Genomic DNA, 22,269 nt, shown 5'->3' with positions numbered 1-22,269 from the left:
GGCACAGGGCGATCAGAAGAGGATAAATTCCCGACTCTGTGCCTATTTATCCCCTGCTGATCCCTTCTAACTTACCGGTCCGCCGGCTTGCTTCCGGGATCGCGGGGGCACGCTTGCTCTCCAGGCTTGCTTCCGGGATCGAGTGTGCAGGCTTCTCCTCGCTGGGTCTGCAGAAGGCGGAGACACGCGCTGCAGCAAGGAGGAGAGGAGAGAAGATCGCGGGATCGCGGTATCGGGTAAGTATGTTACCGTTTTTTTTTATTTTTAAAACTTGCATTCGATGTATAGGACGCACCCACTTTTCCCCCCCAGTTTTGGGGAAGAAAAAGTGCGTCTTATACGCCGAAAAATACGGTAATACCATTTTAGAACCCAGACTCAACCAATTGAAGCAACTCCAGATCATAACACTGTACTCATAGTCTTGGGGGCTTTTTTTTGGCCAGACAGTGGATATTCTTGTGGCTTTCATCAGTGATTCTTGAAAATTCTTGAAATTATTTAAACTAAAGAACTTAGCTAACTTTAACTAAGATGTTAAAACTATGCCTCAGGACTTTTGTTAAATACCATTAGGTTATATCCTGCATAGATAGATAGAAATGAGTCTTTTCAACCCTAAAGTGAGAGTAGAGGGGTTTCTTTCTGTTAGTTATGGATGTAGTAGTAAGTAGTAGACTTCCTCAATTTTTTCAGTAAATTTCAAGTTTGGCCCCCGACTTGGTATAAGTTTTTAATTTTGGCCCTCTGTGTATTTGAGTTTGACATCCCTGGCCTATTTAATAGACTCCTCAAGTAGCGCAGCTCAATATATAGAACAAACTAAACATGGTATATTTTAAATAAATATAGTTTATTTTCATATTGTAAGGAGTAACACAACAATTTTTATTAATAAATATTGGTAATCCTACCATGCAATGATTGTGCTTGTGCACATAAGACAAGGAATACATGAAGGTTATATGCCTGTGGTATGTTTCAGTAACAGTTTATTGTAGGTACAAGAAATTCTTTAAAGGGTAGGGCTTGTGTAAAAATACCAGAAGGTATTCTTAGAAATACAATAACTTCATGCTATATTATAGCTTCAGAACTAATTTACTACTGCAGGATAAAATATAAAGGAGAAAGTGCTTCATTTACAAAGCCACAGAATAGAAATATTATATATTGAATCTATTTGAAAATACATGGTGGTGTATGATTGGGGGGTTCCCACTATAAGCTTAAGGAAGGGTGCACACAATTAGAATTTTATATACCATATAATAAATGAATCTAACATGTATCTAAAGTAATTCAGCAGCTGACCAATTATAGGAAACCAATTATGTGGGATTAAAAGCAGATGTGTTTGTGAATTAATCAATGAATGATCAATTACGCCTGATCAGCATTCTGATTATTTTCTATTCAAGAAAACCAATGGCAAGGGCAGAATATTGTACGTGTGTGCAGTACTTTGGGACTTTCACATTTTGGAATTACCATTTGGAGTATTGGTCAGATTGGTCAGTTGAGTGCAAAATTAGCAGCAAATCTGCTGCCCTGCTAAAAACTTTTTTTGTAGCAACACTGATGGGACCTTACTCTCTATACATACTACCTACAGTCAAATCTGATGTGTTAGTACTCAGATACATTAGTCTGGTAACAGCATTAGACAGTCATATTTATGTTTAAGCAATTGCCAGCACCAAACCAAAATTATCATGAGGTCATTTTTTTTTAATGAGTAGAAAGTATGTACAAGCCCAATAGGATGAGGAAAGGAGATGCAGAGCATGGTGGCAGCTCTGAAGAAGTCTTGGAGCTGTGCACTGGAAGCGGTCATGAGTGAGGAAGTCATTATGAGGTCATTGGAGGAGCAGAGAGTGTAGCTAGGATGTATTTGTGTATCAGGTAGGAAATGGAGGTAGGACAAAAGCTGTAGATAGATTTAAAAGAGCACGGTGGCTAAGAGGTTAGTGCTCTGGCCTTTGCAGTGCTGGGTCCCAGGTTCGAATCTCAGCCAGGACACTATCTGCATGGAGTTTGAAGGTTCTACTCATGTTTTTATGGGTTTCCTCCCACATTCCAAAATGCAGGTAGGTTAATTGGCTTCCCCCCAACACTGACATTGGACTGTAATAAAGACATAAGACTATGGACATAAGATTGTGAGCTCCTTTGAGGGACAGCTAGTGACATGACTATGGTCTTTGTACAGTGCTGTGTAATATGTTGGCGCTATATAAATACTGTGTAATAATAATAATATATATAAAGTAATATGAGATAGTTTCATATGTATATATTAGGTTCATATCTAAATGAAGATTTTAAAATGAAATGCCATTCTCGAAGTAAAAACATTGGATTTGTGTTGCTGTTATTTTTATGAGTGGGATGCAGAAGGTGGGAGCCCATAGCGAAATTACATGCATGTAGTTAAAGCAGGAATCAGGACTCTTATACTCTGTATCATTATATGGTAAACGTTATACATTCTTATTCATACAGTCATACAGTCTTATTCTAATAACTAAATTTAGAACACATTTAAAATAAATTGAAAATGAAAAGTAAAAGTGTTGTCAATTTTACTATTGTGTTGTCATCAATTGAAGTAGTTCTAGATCGCTTGGTATGTGAAAGTCTAGAACTATTTGAATTGTAATTTCTGTTTTCAAAGTCAACAGTAAAGGATTTCACAAATTATGGTTACAGTCTACCTTGGCCATTTTCAACCAAGGTTCCTTGAGCTGTGTCTGACTGTCCTCATATCTGCGGGTACTTTAATGTTTTGGATTGTAATGCCACTACAAGTATGACGCCAATATTCTTTTTTTCTGACTATAGGAAGTACATTTAGACCATCATGGTAAGAGGGACATTCTTCACACTGTCCATCATGTAAGAGAAGCATTTTTCCAATGAATTTATTTTAGCACTGGTTTGCAGACCTAAACATTATTTTAGGGGTTCCTCTAGGTCAGCCTTTCTCAACCTTTTTAGTCCTGAAGAAACCTTTAAATATATTTTGGTCTTGAGGAAACCCTACTAGAAGATTTTTTTTGGGGTCAATGTGAAAACAGTTCCTAAATTGGTGATTAGTGGAAAGAATTCTCTACACACAGTGCTGGCTAAAAAAACACCTTCATAGACCTTTATAGACACCTAAATACATTATTATTAAAGTCATGCAGCTGACTCTACCAAGTTGTGTTGGCTCCAGATCTATGAAGGCATCAAATGGTATGGAGTTTGAGGAACCCCTTGCACGTTATTTGACAAAAATAAAAATAATTTTCTCACTAGTTTCATTCCAGCCAATGGAATAGGTTATAACACACTGCACTGTCCTGTGTGCTACCTTACTAAATAAGGCAGATAGTTTGAAAAGTTTTTCTCTTTTCTATAGACATGGCAGGACTGTTGTGCAATATCTCAGCACGCAAATTAGAGCTGAAATTGGGGCGATACTTTTTATAGCCAAGTCTAAATGACACCAGCACAAGCAGAGCTCTTAACTGCTAGCAAAGCATTGGCAGCACAGCTTGAAGTACCTGTAACTCTTGATAGCATCATGACTAAACAGTATGCATCCTAAGGACAACAATGTTCAGATGGTAATTTAATCAACATAGAAATGAGTTCCGCTTAATTGCAAATGAATTGGATTTTATATAGTTAATTTTCTAGCACAGCTGATTGCAACACTGATGAACTAGCACTCCAGACATGGCAGTGGTAATAATAATCCCATTCAATGTCACAAAAGATGCTTCGAGTCTGCTGCCCATAAAAAGCCGTTTAGACTGAACATCATCAACAGTCACTTGAGCTGCCGCAGATTCACAGACAGATAAAATGATGTACAAGCACAGACTAGGCACATATTCCCCATACCAATCTTTTCTATTATGACACAGCTTAAAGCATTTTCACTGAAGAAAACTATATTGATCTATAAACGTCAGCAAACTCTGCTTTGACAACATAAAATGGAATTATGTGTTGCTTCAAGGAAGGGTAAACGTTTCTTTTCTTTTCCAAGAAACAATTTAGATTTATGGCTTGGGGTAAAGGAGACAAGTTTTGTTTAGCGATTCTGGAGTTTGTGTTAATGCTTATAAGAAGGTCCCTGACCTCAGAACTTTTCAGCATCTCGTAGTTGTGATGAAAGGATGTTCTCAAGGAGAAGTCAACACGAAAAGTCAAGCAAGCTTCGCCAACCGCATCTACATCAAACGATTTATCCTGCATATCTGTGCTCCATGCTTTGCTCATGATTAAACAAGCCTGCACTGGTATTATCTATTTCTGCTTATGACCGCAAAGATGATGTGAAGAAAGCTTGCTTAAACAAAAAGTATAAAACCATATCTTTAGAGAATTATACATTTTGACTTTAGACATGGAGATCACTAAAGCTTGCCAAAGGCATTAAATAGCAGGCTTGTTTTTTTCTGTTTTTTTAAGTACCCTAAATGTTCATTCTATATATATTGCATTTATTTAGGAAAAAATATTTTATCAGCTGAAATAATCAGACTCAGAAGATAGTGTTATCTGGCAATTTGTTCATCAAGGCTTTCTGGTAATGTATAATTACACATTGGGTCATTTCAGTTATTTTAAGGAAACATTTACAGTAAAAAATGGGAAAGCCAATAATGTATATACAGCAAATTAAGTAAAGGTGAAATCAGAAGTTCTAATCAGCACAGTTGTTTCAAACCAGTGATAGAAAGTATTGAAAGTATTGGATTAGCATGACTCACACTACTTATATCACACTACTCTTAGGCTATGTACAAATGTTAGATCCTTGTCATTGGGAACAATCTTTTGCGACCGTTTCCAACGACAATAGACTGAAAGATGAATAAACAAACGTTGTACATACAACACCATTCTGTTCTAAAGATGGGACGGGGAGAACTGCATTCCCCTCCCTTTACTTCTATTGTGGTTATTTATCTTGTCCACCAATGACCGATCCTTGAACAACGTCGGACAGCTGTAGTACACATCAGATTTTAGTCCGAGAAGTGCCCTGAGGCGTACGTAGCCTAAGGTCGATATATTATCCGTAGGTGTAAGAAAATGTGGTAATTTCAACAGCTCCACATCTTTCACTCTCTGTCCTGCAGACACAATAGTAGATGCAGAGTAATTTCCCCTAAAACTACCTCTATAGGAATCAACTTAAATTTTAAAATTTTTTTTTGATCAATTGGTCAACGGCTAGTTGAGAATCCGTCCAACTTTCAAAACTTGTAATGGATTGGAATAAACCAAAATGCAAACAACATATTTCACTAAATCAATCCATTAATTCAAATAAGCATATGTGAACAATTTAATATTGAATTGCAAGGTCTCAAAAACTTGTCAGATACATGTACGATTGGCCGAAATTTTCAGGCATGATCATGGGGTTCTTCAGTTCTACTATCGATATCAAGAGGGTGAATCTCCCCAGTTAGGAAAGACAGAAACATTAAGCACTTCAGCATTTTATTTAAAAGTTGTAAAACTTTATGGCTTTAGATAAAGAGCACATTAAAGTCTAAATATATCTGTAACCATTTTAGATCTACCTACTAAAAATATTAATAAAGGAATGTTTTCACTGGTTCTTCTTTACCAGCAGAGTTAGGTACACATTACATAAAAATAGACAATGGTTCTAATACTTTTCTAACAATATTAAAATAGATCATTTTAACGTTCTCCTCAATAATAAACCCCTCTCTGAACTTTACATTTCTGGCTTTTTTTTTTAAATAACCTAGTGAGTGAATATTTGTAAAGTGTTTACCATGGTTGCCATCACTTCATAGGTATGTCAACATGTTCTTTTAATGAAATAGTTCACGTGAGAATGGTGTTGAGTTCTGCTGACCAAAGTCTCCATTGTGTAAGTCAAACACAAAGTCATATCCTGCAAAGTACACAATGTGTCTTTTTTCCTATCATGATGAGTTGTAAGTCTGATTATTGTTATACTGCATCTCTATTAAGATAACAATCTTTTTACAGCAAGTTAATCTTGCATTATCAGATTACGCAGAAATGTTTTATTAGTCATGTAAAGATAATAGAATCACCTTTCAAAAACTTAGATATAGCTTAAGATAGTAATTGTCTAAATTATACCTGAGAATTATCAAGGGAAAGGGTGCAAAAAGATTTATACCATAGGACATGTAGTTCAAGAAAAAGTAAATTAAAACTAATTTCAAAAGTAATAGAATGTTTACTAGGCCAAGTGAACATTCACTAAGCTAAGTACATGCAATAAAACTGTCCTCCAACCAATCCTGTTCTAGTAACTTTTTTGTTTTTGTATTTCTTTTGTTCACAGATTGATTATATACCAATAATGACTTTGCAAACACATTGCTTGTACTGCTATGTAGTTATTTAGTATACAAAATGGATCCTTTTATTGGATACAAGTGATTTGGTTTACTTTTGTCATGCTTACTTAATCATCTTTTAATAATACAAATTAATTTTTGAGGCTTGTCATCAACTGACAAACAAAAAAATAGAAAAACGGGTGGTGCCAAGAGCTAACAGCTAGAATCACTAAAAAAACAACACACATGTGTATATACATACATGGAATGTCACACTAACCACGTATAATATCTAGTTTTCTTAAGGTGTATTTATGGTGATGATTTACCATAAAGCAAAGTTTAAAGGAAACCTGTACTGTAATACTATGTAGTGCGTCACTGCATACTCCTCCTTTGAGTACAATTCTAATTCATTAGGTAAACCCGTTTACCCATTTGAGTGCCTGCTACCTAAGCTAAACCTTCTTTTTGAATCTTTACTGAGTAGCTATGCCTTTCCAGCAAACATAAACATGACAGTGCACATGTGTACCACATCCCTATGCATTTCTAAGGGTAATCCATAATCAGGATGGCCTCCACCAGTCAAGCAGAGTATAGTTTCCCGCTAGAAATTAACAGGATTTTTTTTCCTAGAAAGACTGCGAAAGGCCAGGCAGATACACAGAGCATAAGTTATATCAAATTTTATCTTACTCTTGCTAAAACTCACAATTTAAGGCTGTGGGTATGCTGGTGTACTTTGTGGCTGAATGGCTTCAGCACGTGAAATCAATATTGGCTTAGCACACAATATTGCACAATCTGGACCTTTTAATAAAACATCAACAGAATGGTAATTGGGAAAACACCCACACCAAAAATATGCAAAGTAAATGACACAAAACCGTGCAACTAACATTTACTATACTTTTACTGAGAGTTGTGCTTAGTAAATTTAAAGTATTGAAAATGCCTACTTTAATATCTTTCTATGATCAGTGAAACACAGAATGGAGTTCTGGCCCTTTTAAAAATTCCCTGCTTAAGCATGTTTTCAAGAACCCCTGAGATTCCTGCTGGAAGTGGACATATCAGTTTTATACATTTATAACATAGTGAATACTTCCTACAAGCGTTGTAACATGTAAAGCAAAGTATCATGTCCACTCCAAGCACATGAAAATCCTGTTAACAAGGAAATTGTATTAAAAAGCACAGGAGAATATGAGAAATATGTTATATCTAAGTTTTATAAAATACTCATTTACTGTACAATTACAATGTTTTGTACTTGAAACGCTATCATAGAATACGTAACATTCCAGTTCCGTTTGGCTCAATACTATATGCCACTTTTAAACAATTTTCCAAATATGTGCCCTGCAATTAGATTTTTACACCTAAGCAAATCTACAAAAGTAGTTAAAGCCATAGTCTCCTACCTTAAAGAAGTTAAAAAAAGATATGGGCTGCACAATAGGACCATAGAGGCGCTCGTCGTGTTTGAAGAAAAAGAAGTGTGTAAAGGCAGCATCTATCAAGTCGGGATGTTGTCTGCTCATTTTCACCAGTTCCAGTCTCTCTTTACAACTGTCTCTGCCCCTCCAAAATGCTGTATTGTTCTTCTCTTCCCATCTAGGGCCAGTGTTTCCCTGGACAGATGTCATATCCAGGCTTACCCTGTGCAAAAGAAAACCAATCATGGATGAAGTATCATCTTAAAATACATGTTTTAGGCTGATTTTTATTTATAAGGTATAAATTCCATATGTATCAAAAAAGTATACTCCTAAATGAAAGCCCAACTACACCCAAAATAAAGACAAATTCTAATAGCAACCAGGTAAATAAGTAGATGCAGTGTATAACAGTGTATAGAAGCATGATGGAATCTGTTAAAAGTACACTAAAAGACATGAGATGTCCCAGCTGTGTGATTAGGTGCAAATCTATAGCAAAGCACAGCGTTTTAATGTAAGGTAATGATCCGCTAATAATTTTAATTCTACATTAATCAACATGAGTGCTCTTAGAACTCGCCTTGTTCAATTTTCTGGTTTAGTTGGTCTTTAAAATAGAATTTTACCTGAAATTTATTAAGGTGCATCCAGAATGGATATTCATGTTTACTTATCTACTCATGTTTATTATCTACATAGTTTGAATATTGTTCCAGGTGGTTGCATTACACTGTTCAATGTCTGCTCACTTGTCTTTTATAAACAAACTGATGTTGTGAAATCAGTAGTGGTTTAATGTAAGCCTGCTATAATATAAATCTGGTGCCTGATTTTCCTCACCTCCTTTTGAAAATGCTGTCCTCTTGGCTCACTGACTCAGAATAAGTATGCTGACCAGGAAAGACCGAGAAGTCAGGATTCCTTATCTGCTTACCTGTCCAAAGTCAGTGACCCAAAGGGCTGAAGTCAAAAACTCAACAAGGCAACTGGCCAATTTTTCAAAGAGGAAAGTCAGTAGTAACTTTCATGACAGGTAAACTTTAAATAAATCTACTTGGTTTAAATGTAAGCTCATGACACCTTTGCATAAACATAATAAAACAGTGATACATTTACATGTTTGTATTGGCTAGCTTTACAGCTATACTGAGACAAACACTTATCCAGACTTTACAGATATTTCAATATACATATTTTGTGTCATATATACAGTATGAAAAAAGTAACAATGAAAATTGCAAGTGATTCAACAAAAAACTTCTACAACTTTTCTATCATCATTTGCCCTCTGCTAAAATAAAAAAACTCTTCTTAACAGAGATCAATAGCCCATGCTAACGTTTATATACCCAGAATTGACTTATCCTTTACCAGTCCTTTATCCTCCCCTTTAATACTTGGCACAGTCAGTTTCAACCAGATGAACCATAGCAACTGTCTACTGTGATTCTTTTGCTAATCTATAGTGCACTTTGCATCATTTCTTATATGTTTCCTATATGCTTATTTGTTAAACACGGTTAAGGTTGGAGAAGATACAATTTCATCAGTGAAGCTGGGTGATCCAGCATTCCTGGAATGGTTTTATGAAAAGTCATTTGCTATTTGTTATCAAATGTTTTCAATCCTGCACTAGATCCATTCCAGGCTTGCAGAATCACCCAGGTTGACAGATGAAGGTGTATCTTCTCCATTCTTGGAGTGCTTTAAAAAATCAGGCTCTTTGCCCCCTACCTGAAATTGCTGACCAGAGCTTTCAGCTGAACCGCAGTCTGTTACTACATACATTACATTAAAAGCAAACTATGGTCTGCTGCTATCTGTATACCCGGATGCCTTTTATAAGAGTATAGGAGGTGTTTGCAAGATGGCAACTATTCCTGACAAGTCTTTGCTATATTTAAAAATATGCAATAATGCAAAGGCTTTTATTTATATAGCTGTAAATTTAATATTCAGAGAATTATATGCTGGAAATGCAATAACTGCCAATAAATACACATGAACCTGGAAGATTTTCCACAAAAGAATGTATGTCAGATTTACTGCTTTATACTAGACCCTACAGATATTTTCATTTAGAACAACAGTTAAAGATAAACTGCAAGCAAACTGCTGAATCTAGGTGAAATTATACTGCAGGTGAAATTAAATCTGCCAGGCAACTTTTTATTATTATTATTATTATTATTATTATTAATAATATTATTAATAAACAGGATTTATATATTACCAACATATTAAGCAGCGCTGTACATTAAGCTTACCCCTCCACCCTCAACTTGTAACATGACAGTAAAGGAGCAACTGCAGATTGATGTGATCATTCAGTTGCTCTTTTCCAATAGTCACCATATTTTATTTTATTATTTTTTTGCCAATTGAAATGCAGAATGCCTCATTTGCACCTTGTGTTGACTGTGTTCTCCTAGTCTTTCTTGTCTAATAAATAAAATTAACCAGAGGCCGATACCAACTTCAATGCAGGTACGTATGCTAGTTGCATTTATATATATTTTTCATTTTTATGAATACAAACCTGTATTATTTATCTGCATAGTTTGCTTTTAAGAACACATAAGCTCTGATTTATTAAAAGTCTCCAAGGTTGGAGAGGATACACTTTCATCAGTGAAGCTGGGTGATCCAGCAAATGTGGAATGGATGTGGTACACAATAGAAAACATTAGCTAACAATAAGATAATGACTTTTAGAAAATCCATCCCAGGTTTGCTGGATCACCCAGCTTCACTGATATAAGTATATCCGCAGCCTTGGAGAGTTTTAATAAATCAGGGCCATAAAGAGAAGACTAGGTCTCCACCTGCTGCCTAAAATAGGTAAAAACAAATGATTCATGTGATAAGCATCATATTTATCAGCCTTAAAAATAAATGTATTTCTACTGAGAAAAATATATGGCTGATAACTACATTAGAAAACACCATCTGTTTTTGCCATCTCCATATGTAGGTCTAACATGCCTAAAAGTAAATCTAGCCTGGAACTAAAATTTAAAAAGAAATAATGTCAAGCAGACAGGTTGCAGAAGGGAGAGGCAATCCATTTTAATATATTTCCTGCCTGTTTGCAATCTTTCCTTAGCCTAGATAGCCTAGATAATCAAGGCACCCCTTAACCCAAACAAGAAGGAAGATGGTGGTGCTTGCAATGGACGCAGGTAAGTTGAGTATAAATGAAAACATGATTCCTATTCCTTCGGCAATCAATTTTTTTTAACTTTAGTTACTTAAAGTTTGATGAAGTCCTATATACACCCCAAGCAAAACTAAACAGAATAAAGATTAAATCTGAAAAATTATCTTTTTTGGGGATACTCAGTTTCTCCGCATTTGATTTTAAACTGTTACAGGTCACAAAAACAATTTATATATAAACTTAGTTTACAGATCAACACATTGCAATAAGAACTGTGGATTACCGTCCCATAGTTTCCAGCATGGAATCTGTCAGGTCATAAGTGGGCATTACTATGTCCTTTGTGTCTGTGGATCCACACCAAGAAAAGATTGGATGAATAGGCTGAGTCTTCCTCTTCTCCAGAGGCCAATCCCCTAAATTTACAAAAAATTCCACAGCTGGAACTTTCACCTATAGAATAATAGAAATTCAGTGAAACATATTTATATACATTAAAACATATGTATGACATTAAAACATGTAAGACCCATGTGAGGAATGTACACCCATGTTTGTTACCTGAAAAATTTCTGCTAATGCTTATGTCATTTTTGCACTAGCTTTCACTTAGAATGGTAAATACTGACATCTACTGGGCCTTTTGCATTAAGATAATTTCAAAGTTACAGCAGATAACTGCAGAAAATGTTTAAAGGACTCAAAAAAAAGCGTCACTGGTTTTCGGTTAGATTGATACTATAGGCCTGATTTTTTAAAGATCTCCAGGACTGGAAAGGATACATTTTCAGCAATGAAGCTGGGTGATTCAGCAAACCTGGAATGGATTTGGTCTAGGATTGAAAACATTTGCTAGCAAATAGCACATTACTTTAATGAAATCTATTCCAGGTTTGCTGGATCACCCAGCTTTACTGATGAAAGTGTATCCTTTCCAGTCTTGGAGAGCTTTAAAAAATCAGGCCCTATGGCTTCAATAATTTTCTGGTCAGTAGCTTAGAAAAGATCAAAGCTATAGGTTTGACATTTTCATTTGGAAGTTAGCAGTGATAGCCCATTTATCTTTTAATACTTGCAGTGCCATATACGCATACTGTACATGCAACATAGAGCCTAGAGTCTGTGAACACAGGTGAGGCAGATATGGCCCTGTGCCTGCAGCTATTCAAATACAGTACTATCTGATTTATTTGTAATTGTTCATCAATGGCTTCTCCCAACCTTTTGGTAATGGTAATTCTTGTGAAATATTATTTCCTAATTTATTTTTTCAACAAAATAGAAACGGCGATGTGAATTCGCACATTGGCTTAGTTCAAAGAATTACTAAAATCAGTAATACACATTTATTTTTTGGAAGTAATTAAATAAGTTACAATTTTATATACCTAATTAATTCTGTAGTAACAATTTCCACATGTAATACTGATTATGTGTAATATGCAATAATACATTTTTTTTTGGAGGGGGGGAGTGGTTCTCTCTTGAAGCACTTGTCTGGTGCTAAATAGTTTATTTGAAGTGGTTCCTATATGGTAATGATTTTTTATTATTGGATAAAACAGACTGCATGCCTACTGTGCTGAGCTACTGTAACCATTTAAGTTTGTTTATTTTCTTAAAATCATAAAAATGAACAAGATAAAACTTATAAGAGCAGCATCAATAACTGATCCTACTAGAGATAAAGGATTTTTGTTGATTTTCAAGGTGAATTTTGATTTCTCCTTGTATGTAAATGATTTTATTTACTCCATAAATAGCTGTATTATGTTATATGTAATAAAAGGTATATGTAATATAAATAATGGAACTTGAATTGTTATTTATCTGTATACAATTGTGGTACATTATAAATATCTCTAATAAATATCATTGATATGCAGTGAATTTCTGATACAGCTCAGAGAAATAAAAAAAAACATTTTTTTGTTTTTTAAATACATGTAGGCCTGCAGTGACCAATTTCTGGACCTATCAATTAAACTACAAGATATAGGGTAACTAATAAGGTATAAATAAATGTAAAGGAACATGTAAAAGGCTAACTTTATTAACTTTATAAAAAAGGAGTTCAATAGCTACTTGACACTAGAGGGTAATATAATTACATTTCTGTATGATAGAAAAAAAAATCAAGAAAAGGCTGGAAACAGTAGAAGACATGACCCTTTGATCCTAATTTAATTTTATTCTCAGAGTGCTCTGTCTGGTTATATATTTCCCTGAAATAAGAATATTGAGGGCCAAAATGTTCTTCATTTCAGTTACCAAAAGTCCTATATAATGCATCATTTTTATCAGTGAGTAATAACTTTGAAAACTAACAACAATGCATTTGATGTGCTTACTAAAATCAGAGATACAAACATGTGCCAAACCCTGAATAATATCTTATTATTTTATTACATCTATGCCACTGGAGTCTCTTGGAAAGCACAACTTTTTGGAGGGGATTTTTAGGACAACAGAAAACGTCAGGTAAATGGTTTGCAATCGACCTAGTTAAATAGGCATCTTCAGTGTATTGAATATACACAAATTCTACAGAGTTTAAATGCATACAGCCTCAATCTACTTGGATGGAGGAACTCTGAAGACCATAGTGATAATGGTTCCACTGTCATGAGTAGGGATGAGCGAGAAAGCCTCTGACATTCTCGCGAAAATTTCCCTGAACTTCCGATGGGTCTGCGAAATTTCGGAGAACCGAATTCCCGCATTCTATTGAACTGCAGGTTCCCACGCTCCCTGGGCTGTACTTATCATTGATAAGATTGGGAGATCATCTGAGTTTGGCAAGAACACGACCTCGTGGCGAATCACAAGGCCGTTCTCGTCTACATAAAAATTTCAACTGCTCATCCCTAGTCATGAGATCATAGTTATAAAGGATCCACAAGGAAAGGGTAAGGGTTGTCATTGAATAGTGAAAATCTCATGTAGCATGGATAATTTATTAAAGTGCGTGCCAACCCGAAAAATTTTGCATTGCATACATGCGTTTCTCTCACACTTAACTAAGCTAACTCTAACTAAGCCAAACTAAGCCAAAGATCCTTACTAGTATGGTCAGTTTGCATCCCTAAGATTGCCTCTTGTACCTACCCATCCTGCACAAGGATAAAGAATGCCCTGCTAATATGTTGTGTGCCTTTATACAGATGCCCACATTTTTTATGCTGGAGTCGATCAAATGTGATCTTCTTGGGTGAAAATCTACCTTTGAAATCAAGACAGGGGTCCATCAGCATATATATTTCATATGTATGCTTACTTATTATTTTTTGCAGTTAATGTTGATGTCATGCCACTACATTACACAGTCTAGAATTGTTTAATAAAGGTTTTACTTTACCTATTAAGTACAGAAAAAACTTACTTTACTAGTTAAGGACAAAAGAAAGGAATCCATGAATATCCTGAATCCTACGTGTTCTCCATATGTCTTTATATAGACCTAATCAATGAAAAAAGTAAGTCATTTTAAAGTGTAACTATAAATTCCAAATGTCTGAATAAAATTACTGTAACAATGAGATGTAAACTACGATTAGCTGAAGTACAATACAAAAATTTGGCTCTTTAAATTGCCTTACAATAAAGCGAACCTGTCATTAACCAAACATTTATTAATAGATACAGTGTATACCTTCCCTGCTACACATTCCACAAAAAAACAATAGATGTCTAAGGGATACATTACTAACAGTACAGAGGTCGGTGCAAGGAACAAGTGAGGTAGATGATCAAGGTGATCAAATGGAGGTATCCCATCTGTCTTCAGCTAAAGATTTATCATGAACAGAATTGAGTTATGGTGATGTAGGCAGCAGTAAGGTAATTTTGTCTCTATGTGTTAGAAATGTCTGCTTGGAATTTTTAATAAAGACAAGAACATGTTTACTGAAATGGTACAGATTTTGCTTAAAGCTGGGCATACATTTCACGTTTCACGGAGAAACTTCTTTACATTTCAATATCTGTAGGAAGCATAACTTACTTTGTTATCTTTGATGGTGTAATGGCATAAACTCTGTCGATGTCCAAACCTTTCAGGAATTTCCACAGCAATCTTGTCAGGATCCACAGTAGGAAAATGTCTGAGATCACGCTCAATTTGTTGAATAGATTCATTACAAGCCATGTGTTTTAACCAGACGTTGCTGTTTGGTTCAGGGCAATAGCATTCTTCACTATATACTGGTCCTAAAGAAAAACAGAATCATATCCACTTTTTTTTGGTTCTGATAAAAAATGGTAGATATTCTTCTTTACTCTAGTGGGATAGGCCATTCTTCTTAGATAGATGTAGGCACATATTCCCACTGTTTACAAAATACTTGTCAAATAGACTGCTTTTTAGTACTTTATAAAAACAAATGTAGTAATGTAGGTAATTTGTATAAAATTTGGGATAGTGAGACTTAAGTTTCTATTCCCTTCGATTGAGTTTTTCCACAAAGCACAAATATGATTGCCACTGTCAGATCTATTCACAATATACAGATTTAGGGTCATTCTTTGGTATTGAAAGCTCTTTTGCTAACTTTTGGTGAAGTGATATGGATTTGTTGAATATGTTCAACTCTATGCAACCAACCCCTACTGAACCTGAGTGGGAGTTTAAATGCACTTTCACAAAACTCTCAAACATGCAAATGTATGAATTGGCCCTAGGATGCTGACTCAAGGGGTTAAAACATAAGAATTTATGTTCATACCATCAGTAAAAAAATATCCAACATTCTGCCTCTACTTTTTTGGCCTTTTACAGCTTCAGAGACCTTGCAATGCCAATTTAAAAAAAATATGCACATAAAATGTGCTCTGCACAGCAATTTGCATTCTTTGTAAAAGTTTCCATAAAATGAAAGGTGACACCTGATTGGACCTTGCTAGCAACAACTTTGCTTGTTCTCATGTTCCTTAGTCCAGTTTTAAGGGATCAGCCCCTAAGTGATCAGAATATGTGAAGTGTAGTTTCACCCTCAGGCATTCCAGTGAATAGCTTGGTTTTATTTCCTAACATTTATACTGCTTTGATCTTCCTGCAGGCAGGGAACTCAATAATTTTCCACACTACAATTCAAAAACAATCTGTGCTCCTGATGCCTGGCTTTCCCAACATACCAGATTTGCTATAGCTTACCTCCTGTATTTTAGAAATGCAGAATTCTCATGAAAATAAAAACCATCACTGCCATGAAAGAACAAGTATGCAGCAAGTGAAGCCAGTACTAAAATATGAACCATAAAGATGTCAGCCAGAAAACAAGCATTTTCAGAAAATAACATAAGCAATAGCAGCCTGCATTTATTTGTCCTGGTTGATTTGGTTTAAATTTTGTAAAGTAGCTACAAAAACATGCTCTCTTCTTTCACACCTATTAACTGGATTCTCACCTGAAGCTAAGGTATCATTCACATATCCAAGGCTGTCCATTTCTCGGCCATTTACTTTAAAGTGTGCATATAGCAAAAAATGGTTTTCTTAGGCTACATTAGGGAAGGGTTAACACACCAGAACTTTATTTGCTGTCTGTGTTCCATTGGAGAGATTTTACTTCACTTCCTGGCCCAAAGAAGCAGAAATCTCTACAAAATAAAGGTGACTTGACTGTAAGATGTACCCAGAACAGGTTACCCCTATTAAAAGATTTTCAGTACTGTTCTGTCTTGGTGAAAACTGTGATAAGGGTTTGCTAATCCTTCCCTATGCCAACCCCAAATAAAATATTTACTTTTATTGCTTATTTATTGTTGCATTTGACATGTGCCAAATACTTTCCTTTTTTTAGTATATATCTTAAACAAAACCCAGTCCCCTCCCAATGCACTTGTGATTCAGACCTCTTACATTTCCATGCATTTCCAAAAGAAAGGGGAGGAAATGATGTATTGGAGTCATTTCATTAGTGCCATTTTTTTAGAAAACAATACCGGAACTTTTTTGGCAATATGCCCAATCACACTTTATAAATGTGCTCAAAAGTAAAAGTGACTTGATTTGTTAAAGCAGACTATCAAATGAAACTGAAGGTCTGCTTATGCTAGCTGTGCCTCGTCTCTCTTCTTAAGTCACCTATTATTATTATTATTATTATTATTATTATTATTAATAAACAGGATTTATATAGCGCCAACATATTACGAAGCGCTGTACATTAAATAGGGATTGCAAATGACCCTGCCCCGAAGAGCTTACAATCTAGTAGGTGGGGGAATTTACACACAATAGGATGGGAGATATGTAGTGGTGGGAAGTAGTGGTGGTTTCAAAAGACAGAAGAAGATGGGTAGGCAAGTTTGAAAAAATGGGTTTTGAGTGCTCTTTTGAATGAGCAGAAAGTAGGAGCAAGCCGAATAGGACGAGGAAGACCGTGCGTGTGATGTGGTTATGAGTGAGGAAGTTAGAAGTAGGTCATTGGAGGAGCGGAGAGAGCGGCAGGGGGAGTATTTTTTAGCCATGTCAGAAATGTAAGTGGGACAATAACTGTGGAGGGATTTGAAGGCAAAGCACAGGAGCTTGAATTTGATTCTAAGGTGAAATGGAAGCTAATGGAGAGAACTACAAAGAGATGCAACAGAAGAGGAGCGGAGGGAAGGATGGATGAGTCTGGCTGCAGCATTCATGATAGATTGTAGAGGAGAGAGTCGGGTTAGTGGAATACCAGAGAGGAGGAGGTTACAGTAGTCCAGACAGGAGATGATAAGAGCATGTACAAGGAGTTTGGTGGTCTCTGGGGACAGGTAGGGGCGGATTTTGGAGATGTTGCGTAGGTGAAAGTGACAGGACCTGGAAAGGTTCTGAATATGGGGGGTAAATGAGAGGGCAAAGTGTCAAAGAGTCAAAGGTGACACCAAGACAACGTGCCTGAGGGGAGGGCCGAATAACAGTGTTGTTAACAGTTAGATATATGTCAGGGGGGGATTTGGAATTTGAGGGGGGGATGATGATGAGTTCTGTTTTATCCAGGTTGAGTTTCAGGAATCGGTCAGACATCCATGATGAGATGGCTGACAGGCAGCATGAGACCTTATCCAGGACTGAGGGAGACAAGTCAGGGGTGGACAGATAAATTTGGGTGTCATCAGCATACAGATGGTACTGTAAGCCAAAGGAGGATATGAGACTACCGAGAGAGGAGGTGTACAGAGAAAAGAGGACCGGTCCAAGGACTGACCCTTGGGGAACACCAACAGGGAGGAGAGTGGGTGAGGAGGAATTACCATTGAAAGAAACTTGAAAGGTGTGGTCAGGCAGATAGGAAGCAAACCAAGAGAGAGCCGTGTCACTGATACCAATGGAGTGCATGATTTGTATTAGAAGGGGATGATCAACAGTGTCAAAAGCAGAAGAAAGGTCAAGGAGAAGGAGCAGGGAAAAGTTGCCTCGAGATTTAGCTCTGATGAAGTCATTGGCCACTTTAGTAAGGGCTGTTTCAGTGGAGTGGGCAGCTCTAAAACCAAACTGGAGAGGGTCAAGGAGAGAGTTGGTGCTCAGGTAATTGGCGAGTCTTTTGTAGACAAGGCGTTCAAGAAGTTTGGGGACATATGGGAGAAGGTAGATAGGACGGTAGTTGCAGGGTAGGGAGGGGTCCAGTGAGGGTTTCTTTAGGATAGGGAGAATTATGGCATGTTTAAAGGCTGAGGGGTATTTACCAGTAGAAAGGGAGAGATTGAATAGTTGGGTTAGGGCAGGGGCCAGGGTGGAGGAATGGGCACGGAGTATATCAGAGGAAATTGGGTCAAGTGGACAGGTAGAAGATGGAGATGATGAGAGAAGAGAAGAGACTTCGTCCACAGTAACAGGGCAGAGGGAGGTCAGTGATGATTTACAGGTGGAAGGGGTGGGTATGGTTCGAGTGGCTCGGTGAGCATAGACACCATGTCTGATTTTGTCTATTTTATTTCTAAACTAAGTGGCAATGTCTTGGGCAGAGAAGGATGTTGTGGGGGAGCAGGTGTGGGGTTTAGGAGGGAGTCAATTGTGCTATTTGTCATTGCCTACTTTTATTATCTCATATCCACAAGAAAAGGAAACCAAATGGATGCCATGCACAACAGAAACATCTCTTCTTTAGACATTTGTGTGTAACGCCAGCCAACCCCAAACCATCACATTGCATCTTCTTTATCTCTGCAGTTTATCTGAATTGACCAGATTTACTAAACATCTACTAATGCTAGAAAATATTACCTTCAAGGAAGTAAGGAGAGTCTGCCACATGTTTGCTGTTAAGTGTAACCTCGATTTGTAGGTTTTTGTAGCTGGCATACATTCTGTAGCGTACCAGGAAGGAGCCATCTTTTCGGTCAAGTAATTGCACACCCACCCTGGTATACTGCTCCTCGGGACAGGTTATGCGGATTTGAAAAGCATCCTTTGTGGGTGAAAAAGTGAAGCTAGATGTGAAAATAAAATAAATATTTATTGGAATAAATATACACTATATCAACCAAACATATCATCTTAAAGGGAATCTGTGCTTTGTCTATGTAATGGTTTCAATAAAATGTCGCCCTCCACACTTTTACCAACTGTGACTTTCCAAGCTTCCCTTTCTTAGGCTCCTTCAGTGAGCCACTGAGAACAAAAATATGAGCCTGTACAGGAAGTGGTCAGAGACTACAGACACTGTACAGGAAGTGGTCAGAGACTACAAACACTGTGCAGGAAGTGGTCAGAGACTACAGACACTGTGCAGGAAGTGGTCAGAGACTACAGACACTGTACAGGAAGTGGTCAGAGACTACAGACACTGTACATGAAATGGTCAGAGACTACAGACACTGTACAGGAAGTGCAGGAAGTGGTCAGAGACAGACACTGTACATGAAATGGTCAGAGACTACAGACACTGTGCAGGAGGTGGTCAGAGACTACAGACACTGTGCAGGAAGTGGTCAGAGACTACAGACACCGTACAGGAAGTGGTCAGAGACTACAGACACCGTACAGGAGGTGGTCAGAGACTACAGACACCGTACAGGAGGTGGTCAGAGACTACAGACACCGTACAGGAGGTGGTCAGAGACTACAGACATTGTAAAAGGGATGGTCAGAGAGTGCAGACATTATTTAGGAGATGGTCAGAGCAGTGGACATTGTACAGAAAATGGGCAGAGATTGCATACATTGTAGAGGAGATGTTCTGGGACAGTAGTCATTTTAAAGAGATGGTCAGAGACTGGGGACTTACATCTTGGGATGTGTTACATGAGACTGCTAGAGATCACAGTCTTTACAGTGCGTTTACAAATTATTGCTTCCACGTGTGTGCACCCTACAGTGCCCGTAATAAAGCCAATATATTTTTCTGCACTGAAATATTTTTGACTCAACACAACACAGTGAAAGGATCCCATGCTGCCCATGGCCAACAGGTTGTAAACCAGGGCTGTAGTCACTCTGGGACACAATGGTGTCATAGGGGTCAGCAGGAAGAACCCCAGCCGCCAGCGGAGGACCTGATATTCCACACAGCAATGTATTAGAGCACAGGGAGACAGACAGGACACGTAATGCTGATTGTTACAGGTTAGACCAGTGGTTCTCAAGCAGGGCTCCTCCGGAGGTTGCTGGGGGTTCCTGTGACTCTCAGATCACTCTAAGTGACCCCAATGATCTTTTTAGCAATCTGTAAGGGTGACATTCTTCCCACTGACCAGCAATGTAAGAAGCATTCTTCTCATTGGCCACCACACTAATATATTGTTGTAGTTGTAGATTTAGCGGGGGCTCCTCTTATTTGGAGGGTTACCTAATTTTAAAAACGAAAGTCTAGGTTAGAACTTCTAATGTTTCACCCCATGACAGGGTCACTTTAAGTCCTTAAGGTTCCATGACACACCATAGACATCGGCGGCCATCTAGATGAGGTTATGGTTGTGATGTGTGTAAATAACTCCTAGTTATGTCAGAAAGGTGAAAACCTCAGAGAAATTCAATCCTTTCCTGTTCTATCCTAGACAGTTTTGGCTGGAGCTGGTCTTACATCCTGAGTAATTGTGCAGGCATAACATAACAGAGGCCTTTAAAACACACATTTTCAAAACACCCAGAAAAGTTCTGCCATGGTTCTGCCCCTGGTACAATGGAGGCAGCACCCTGTATAACCCCAGTAATGGAGACATCTTGCACAATTCAGAATACTTACTTGTTCCCATGTGTGTCCACAGCCTGGATGTGGAAGTACCGAGCAGGAAGCACCACCTCTGCCCGGAGCCCTGGACCCCATACCCTGCTCAGACTTCTACTTACTCTGGGGGGGCTGTCACTGCAGCACAGAGGGGCTGCTGTAACTGTCAGTAATACAAGCTGCCAGATCATTGACAAGATTCCCACAAGGCAGACGATCTATTTACATACAGCCCGATAGTAATGTAGTGCAGGATCCGAGCGATGGGGAAGGAAGCGGAGGATATGGGAGGGACAGACTAGCGAGTCTCATGTACTCTGTATGACATCCCTGCCTGTGTGCAGCCACTACATCATAATGGCAGCAGATGGAACAATCCGATCACAACCAGCCTGCAGACCGTTCCCAGACATTCACCACTCCATGGGAGCCTGCACACGTCTGGCCACGCCCACCCAGCTGCTTCTGTAAACGTCTTCTGATTGGCTAGTCAGTTGTGCGCAGCTTTGTGAATGAGCAGACCCTGGCAGTGTCCATGCAGAGAGTAATCCATTGCCCTGATCACAGATGTGACAATGACTGCTAATCACTTCCAGACATTTGGCTGCATTCCTCATTGTATGACTAATTCATGTAGTCACAGAGCTCAGACAAGATGCTTGAGGGAACTAAATGCCAGAGAAATCCAAACTCATATACTCATATTTTCATATTATCTGTTACCTGGACATGTCAGATGTTTTCTTTTAAAGCAAAAATAAAAAACACCACCTCACTTACTGGTGAAAACTCTCTATCTGTCTACAAACCGAACCCCGAGAGTCTGGCACCATTTTAATTAATATTATTATTATTATTATTATTATTATTAATAATATACAGGATTTATAAAGCGCCAACACATTACACAGCGCTGTACATTAAATAGGGATTGCAAATGACAGACAGATACAGACAGTGATACAGGAGGAAGAGAGGAGCCTGCCCCGAAGAGCTAACAATCACCATCTTATCTTGCAATGGAAAGAACAGTAAGCGACCATCCAAGTTCTTCTTCAGGTCAATCTCTCTGCGCATGCATGGGATCGGCACCCTGATGACACATGCGCAAAAGGAGCAGCCCACAGCCTCCTGGGATATGTGACATGTATCACTGGGGACTG

General features: G+C 37.7%; 1 protein-coding gene across 2 annotated transcripts in view; it reads right to left on the bottom strand.

Moving 5' to 3' along the window:
- Positions 1 to 21,558, bottom strand: part of POGLUT2 (protein O-glucosyltransferase 2) — a 29,463-nt gene extending 7,905 nt beyond the window's left edge. The window contains exons 1-7 of one of the 2 annotated variants that reach the window (XM_072411793.1): positions 21,125 to 21,558; positions 19,165 to 19,370; positions 14,965 to 15,170; positions 14,344 to 14,421; positions 11,245 to 11,414; positions 7,784 to 8,021; positions 76 to 189 (exon numbers count right to left, since the gene is read on the bottom strand). In XM_072411793.1, the coding sequence (XP_072267894.1) occupies positions 76 to 189; positions 7,784 to 8,021; positions 11,245 to 11,414; positions 14,344 to 14,421; positions 14,965 to 15,170; positions 19,165 to 19,370; positions 21,125 to 21,297 (1,185 nt within the window). In that variant the 5' untranslated portion in view covers positions 21,298 to 21,558. The remainder of the gene's footprint in view (positions 1 to 75; positions 190 to 7,783; positions 8,022 to 11,244; positions 11,415 to 14,343; positions 14,422 to 14,964; positions 15,171 to 19,164; positions 19,371 to 21,124) is intronic. The other variant, XM_072411801.1, reaches the window with a different exon arrangement.
- Between the last annotated feature and the right edge of the window lie 711 nt (positions 21,559 to 22,269).

The sequence above is a fragment of the Pyxicephalus adspersus genome, chromosome 1 (genome assembly GCF_032062135.1).
Source record: "Pyxicephalus adspersus chromosome 1, UCB_Pads_2.0, whole genome shotgun sequence".
NCBI lineage: Eukaryota > Metazoa > Chordata > Amphibia > Anura > Pyxicephalidae > Pyxicephalus > Pyxicephalus adspersus.
Note: the sequence above shows the minus strand (reverse complement) of the source record. Positions and strands in the feature narration are given on the sequence as shown.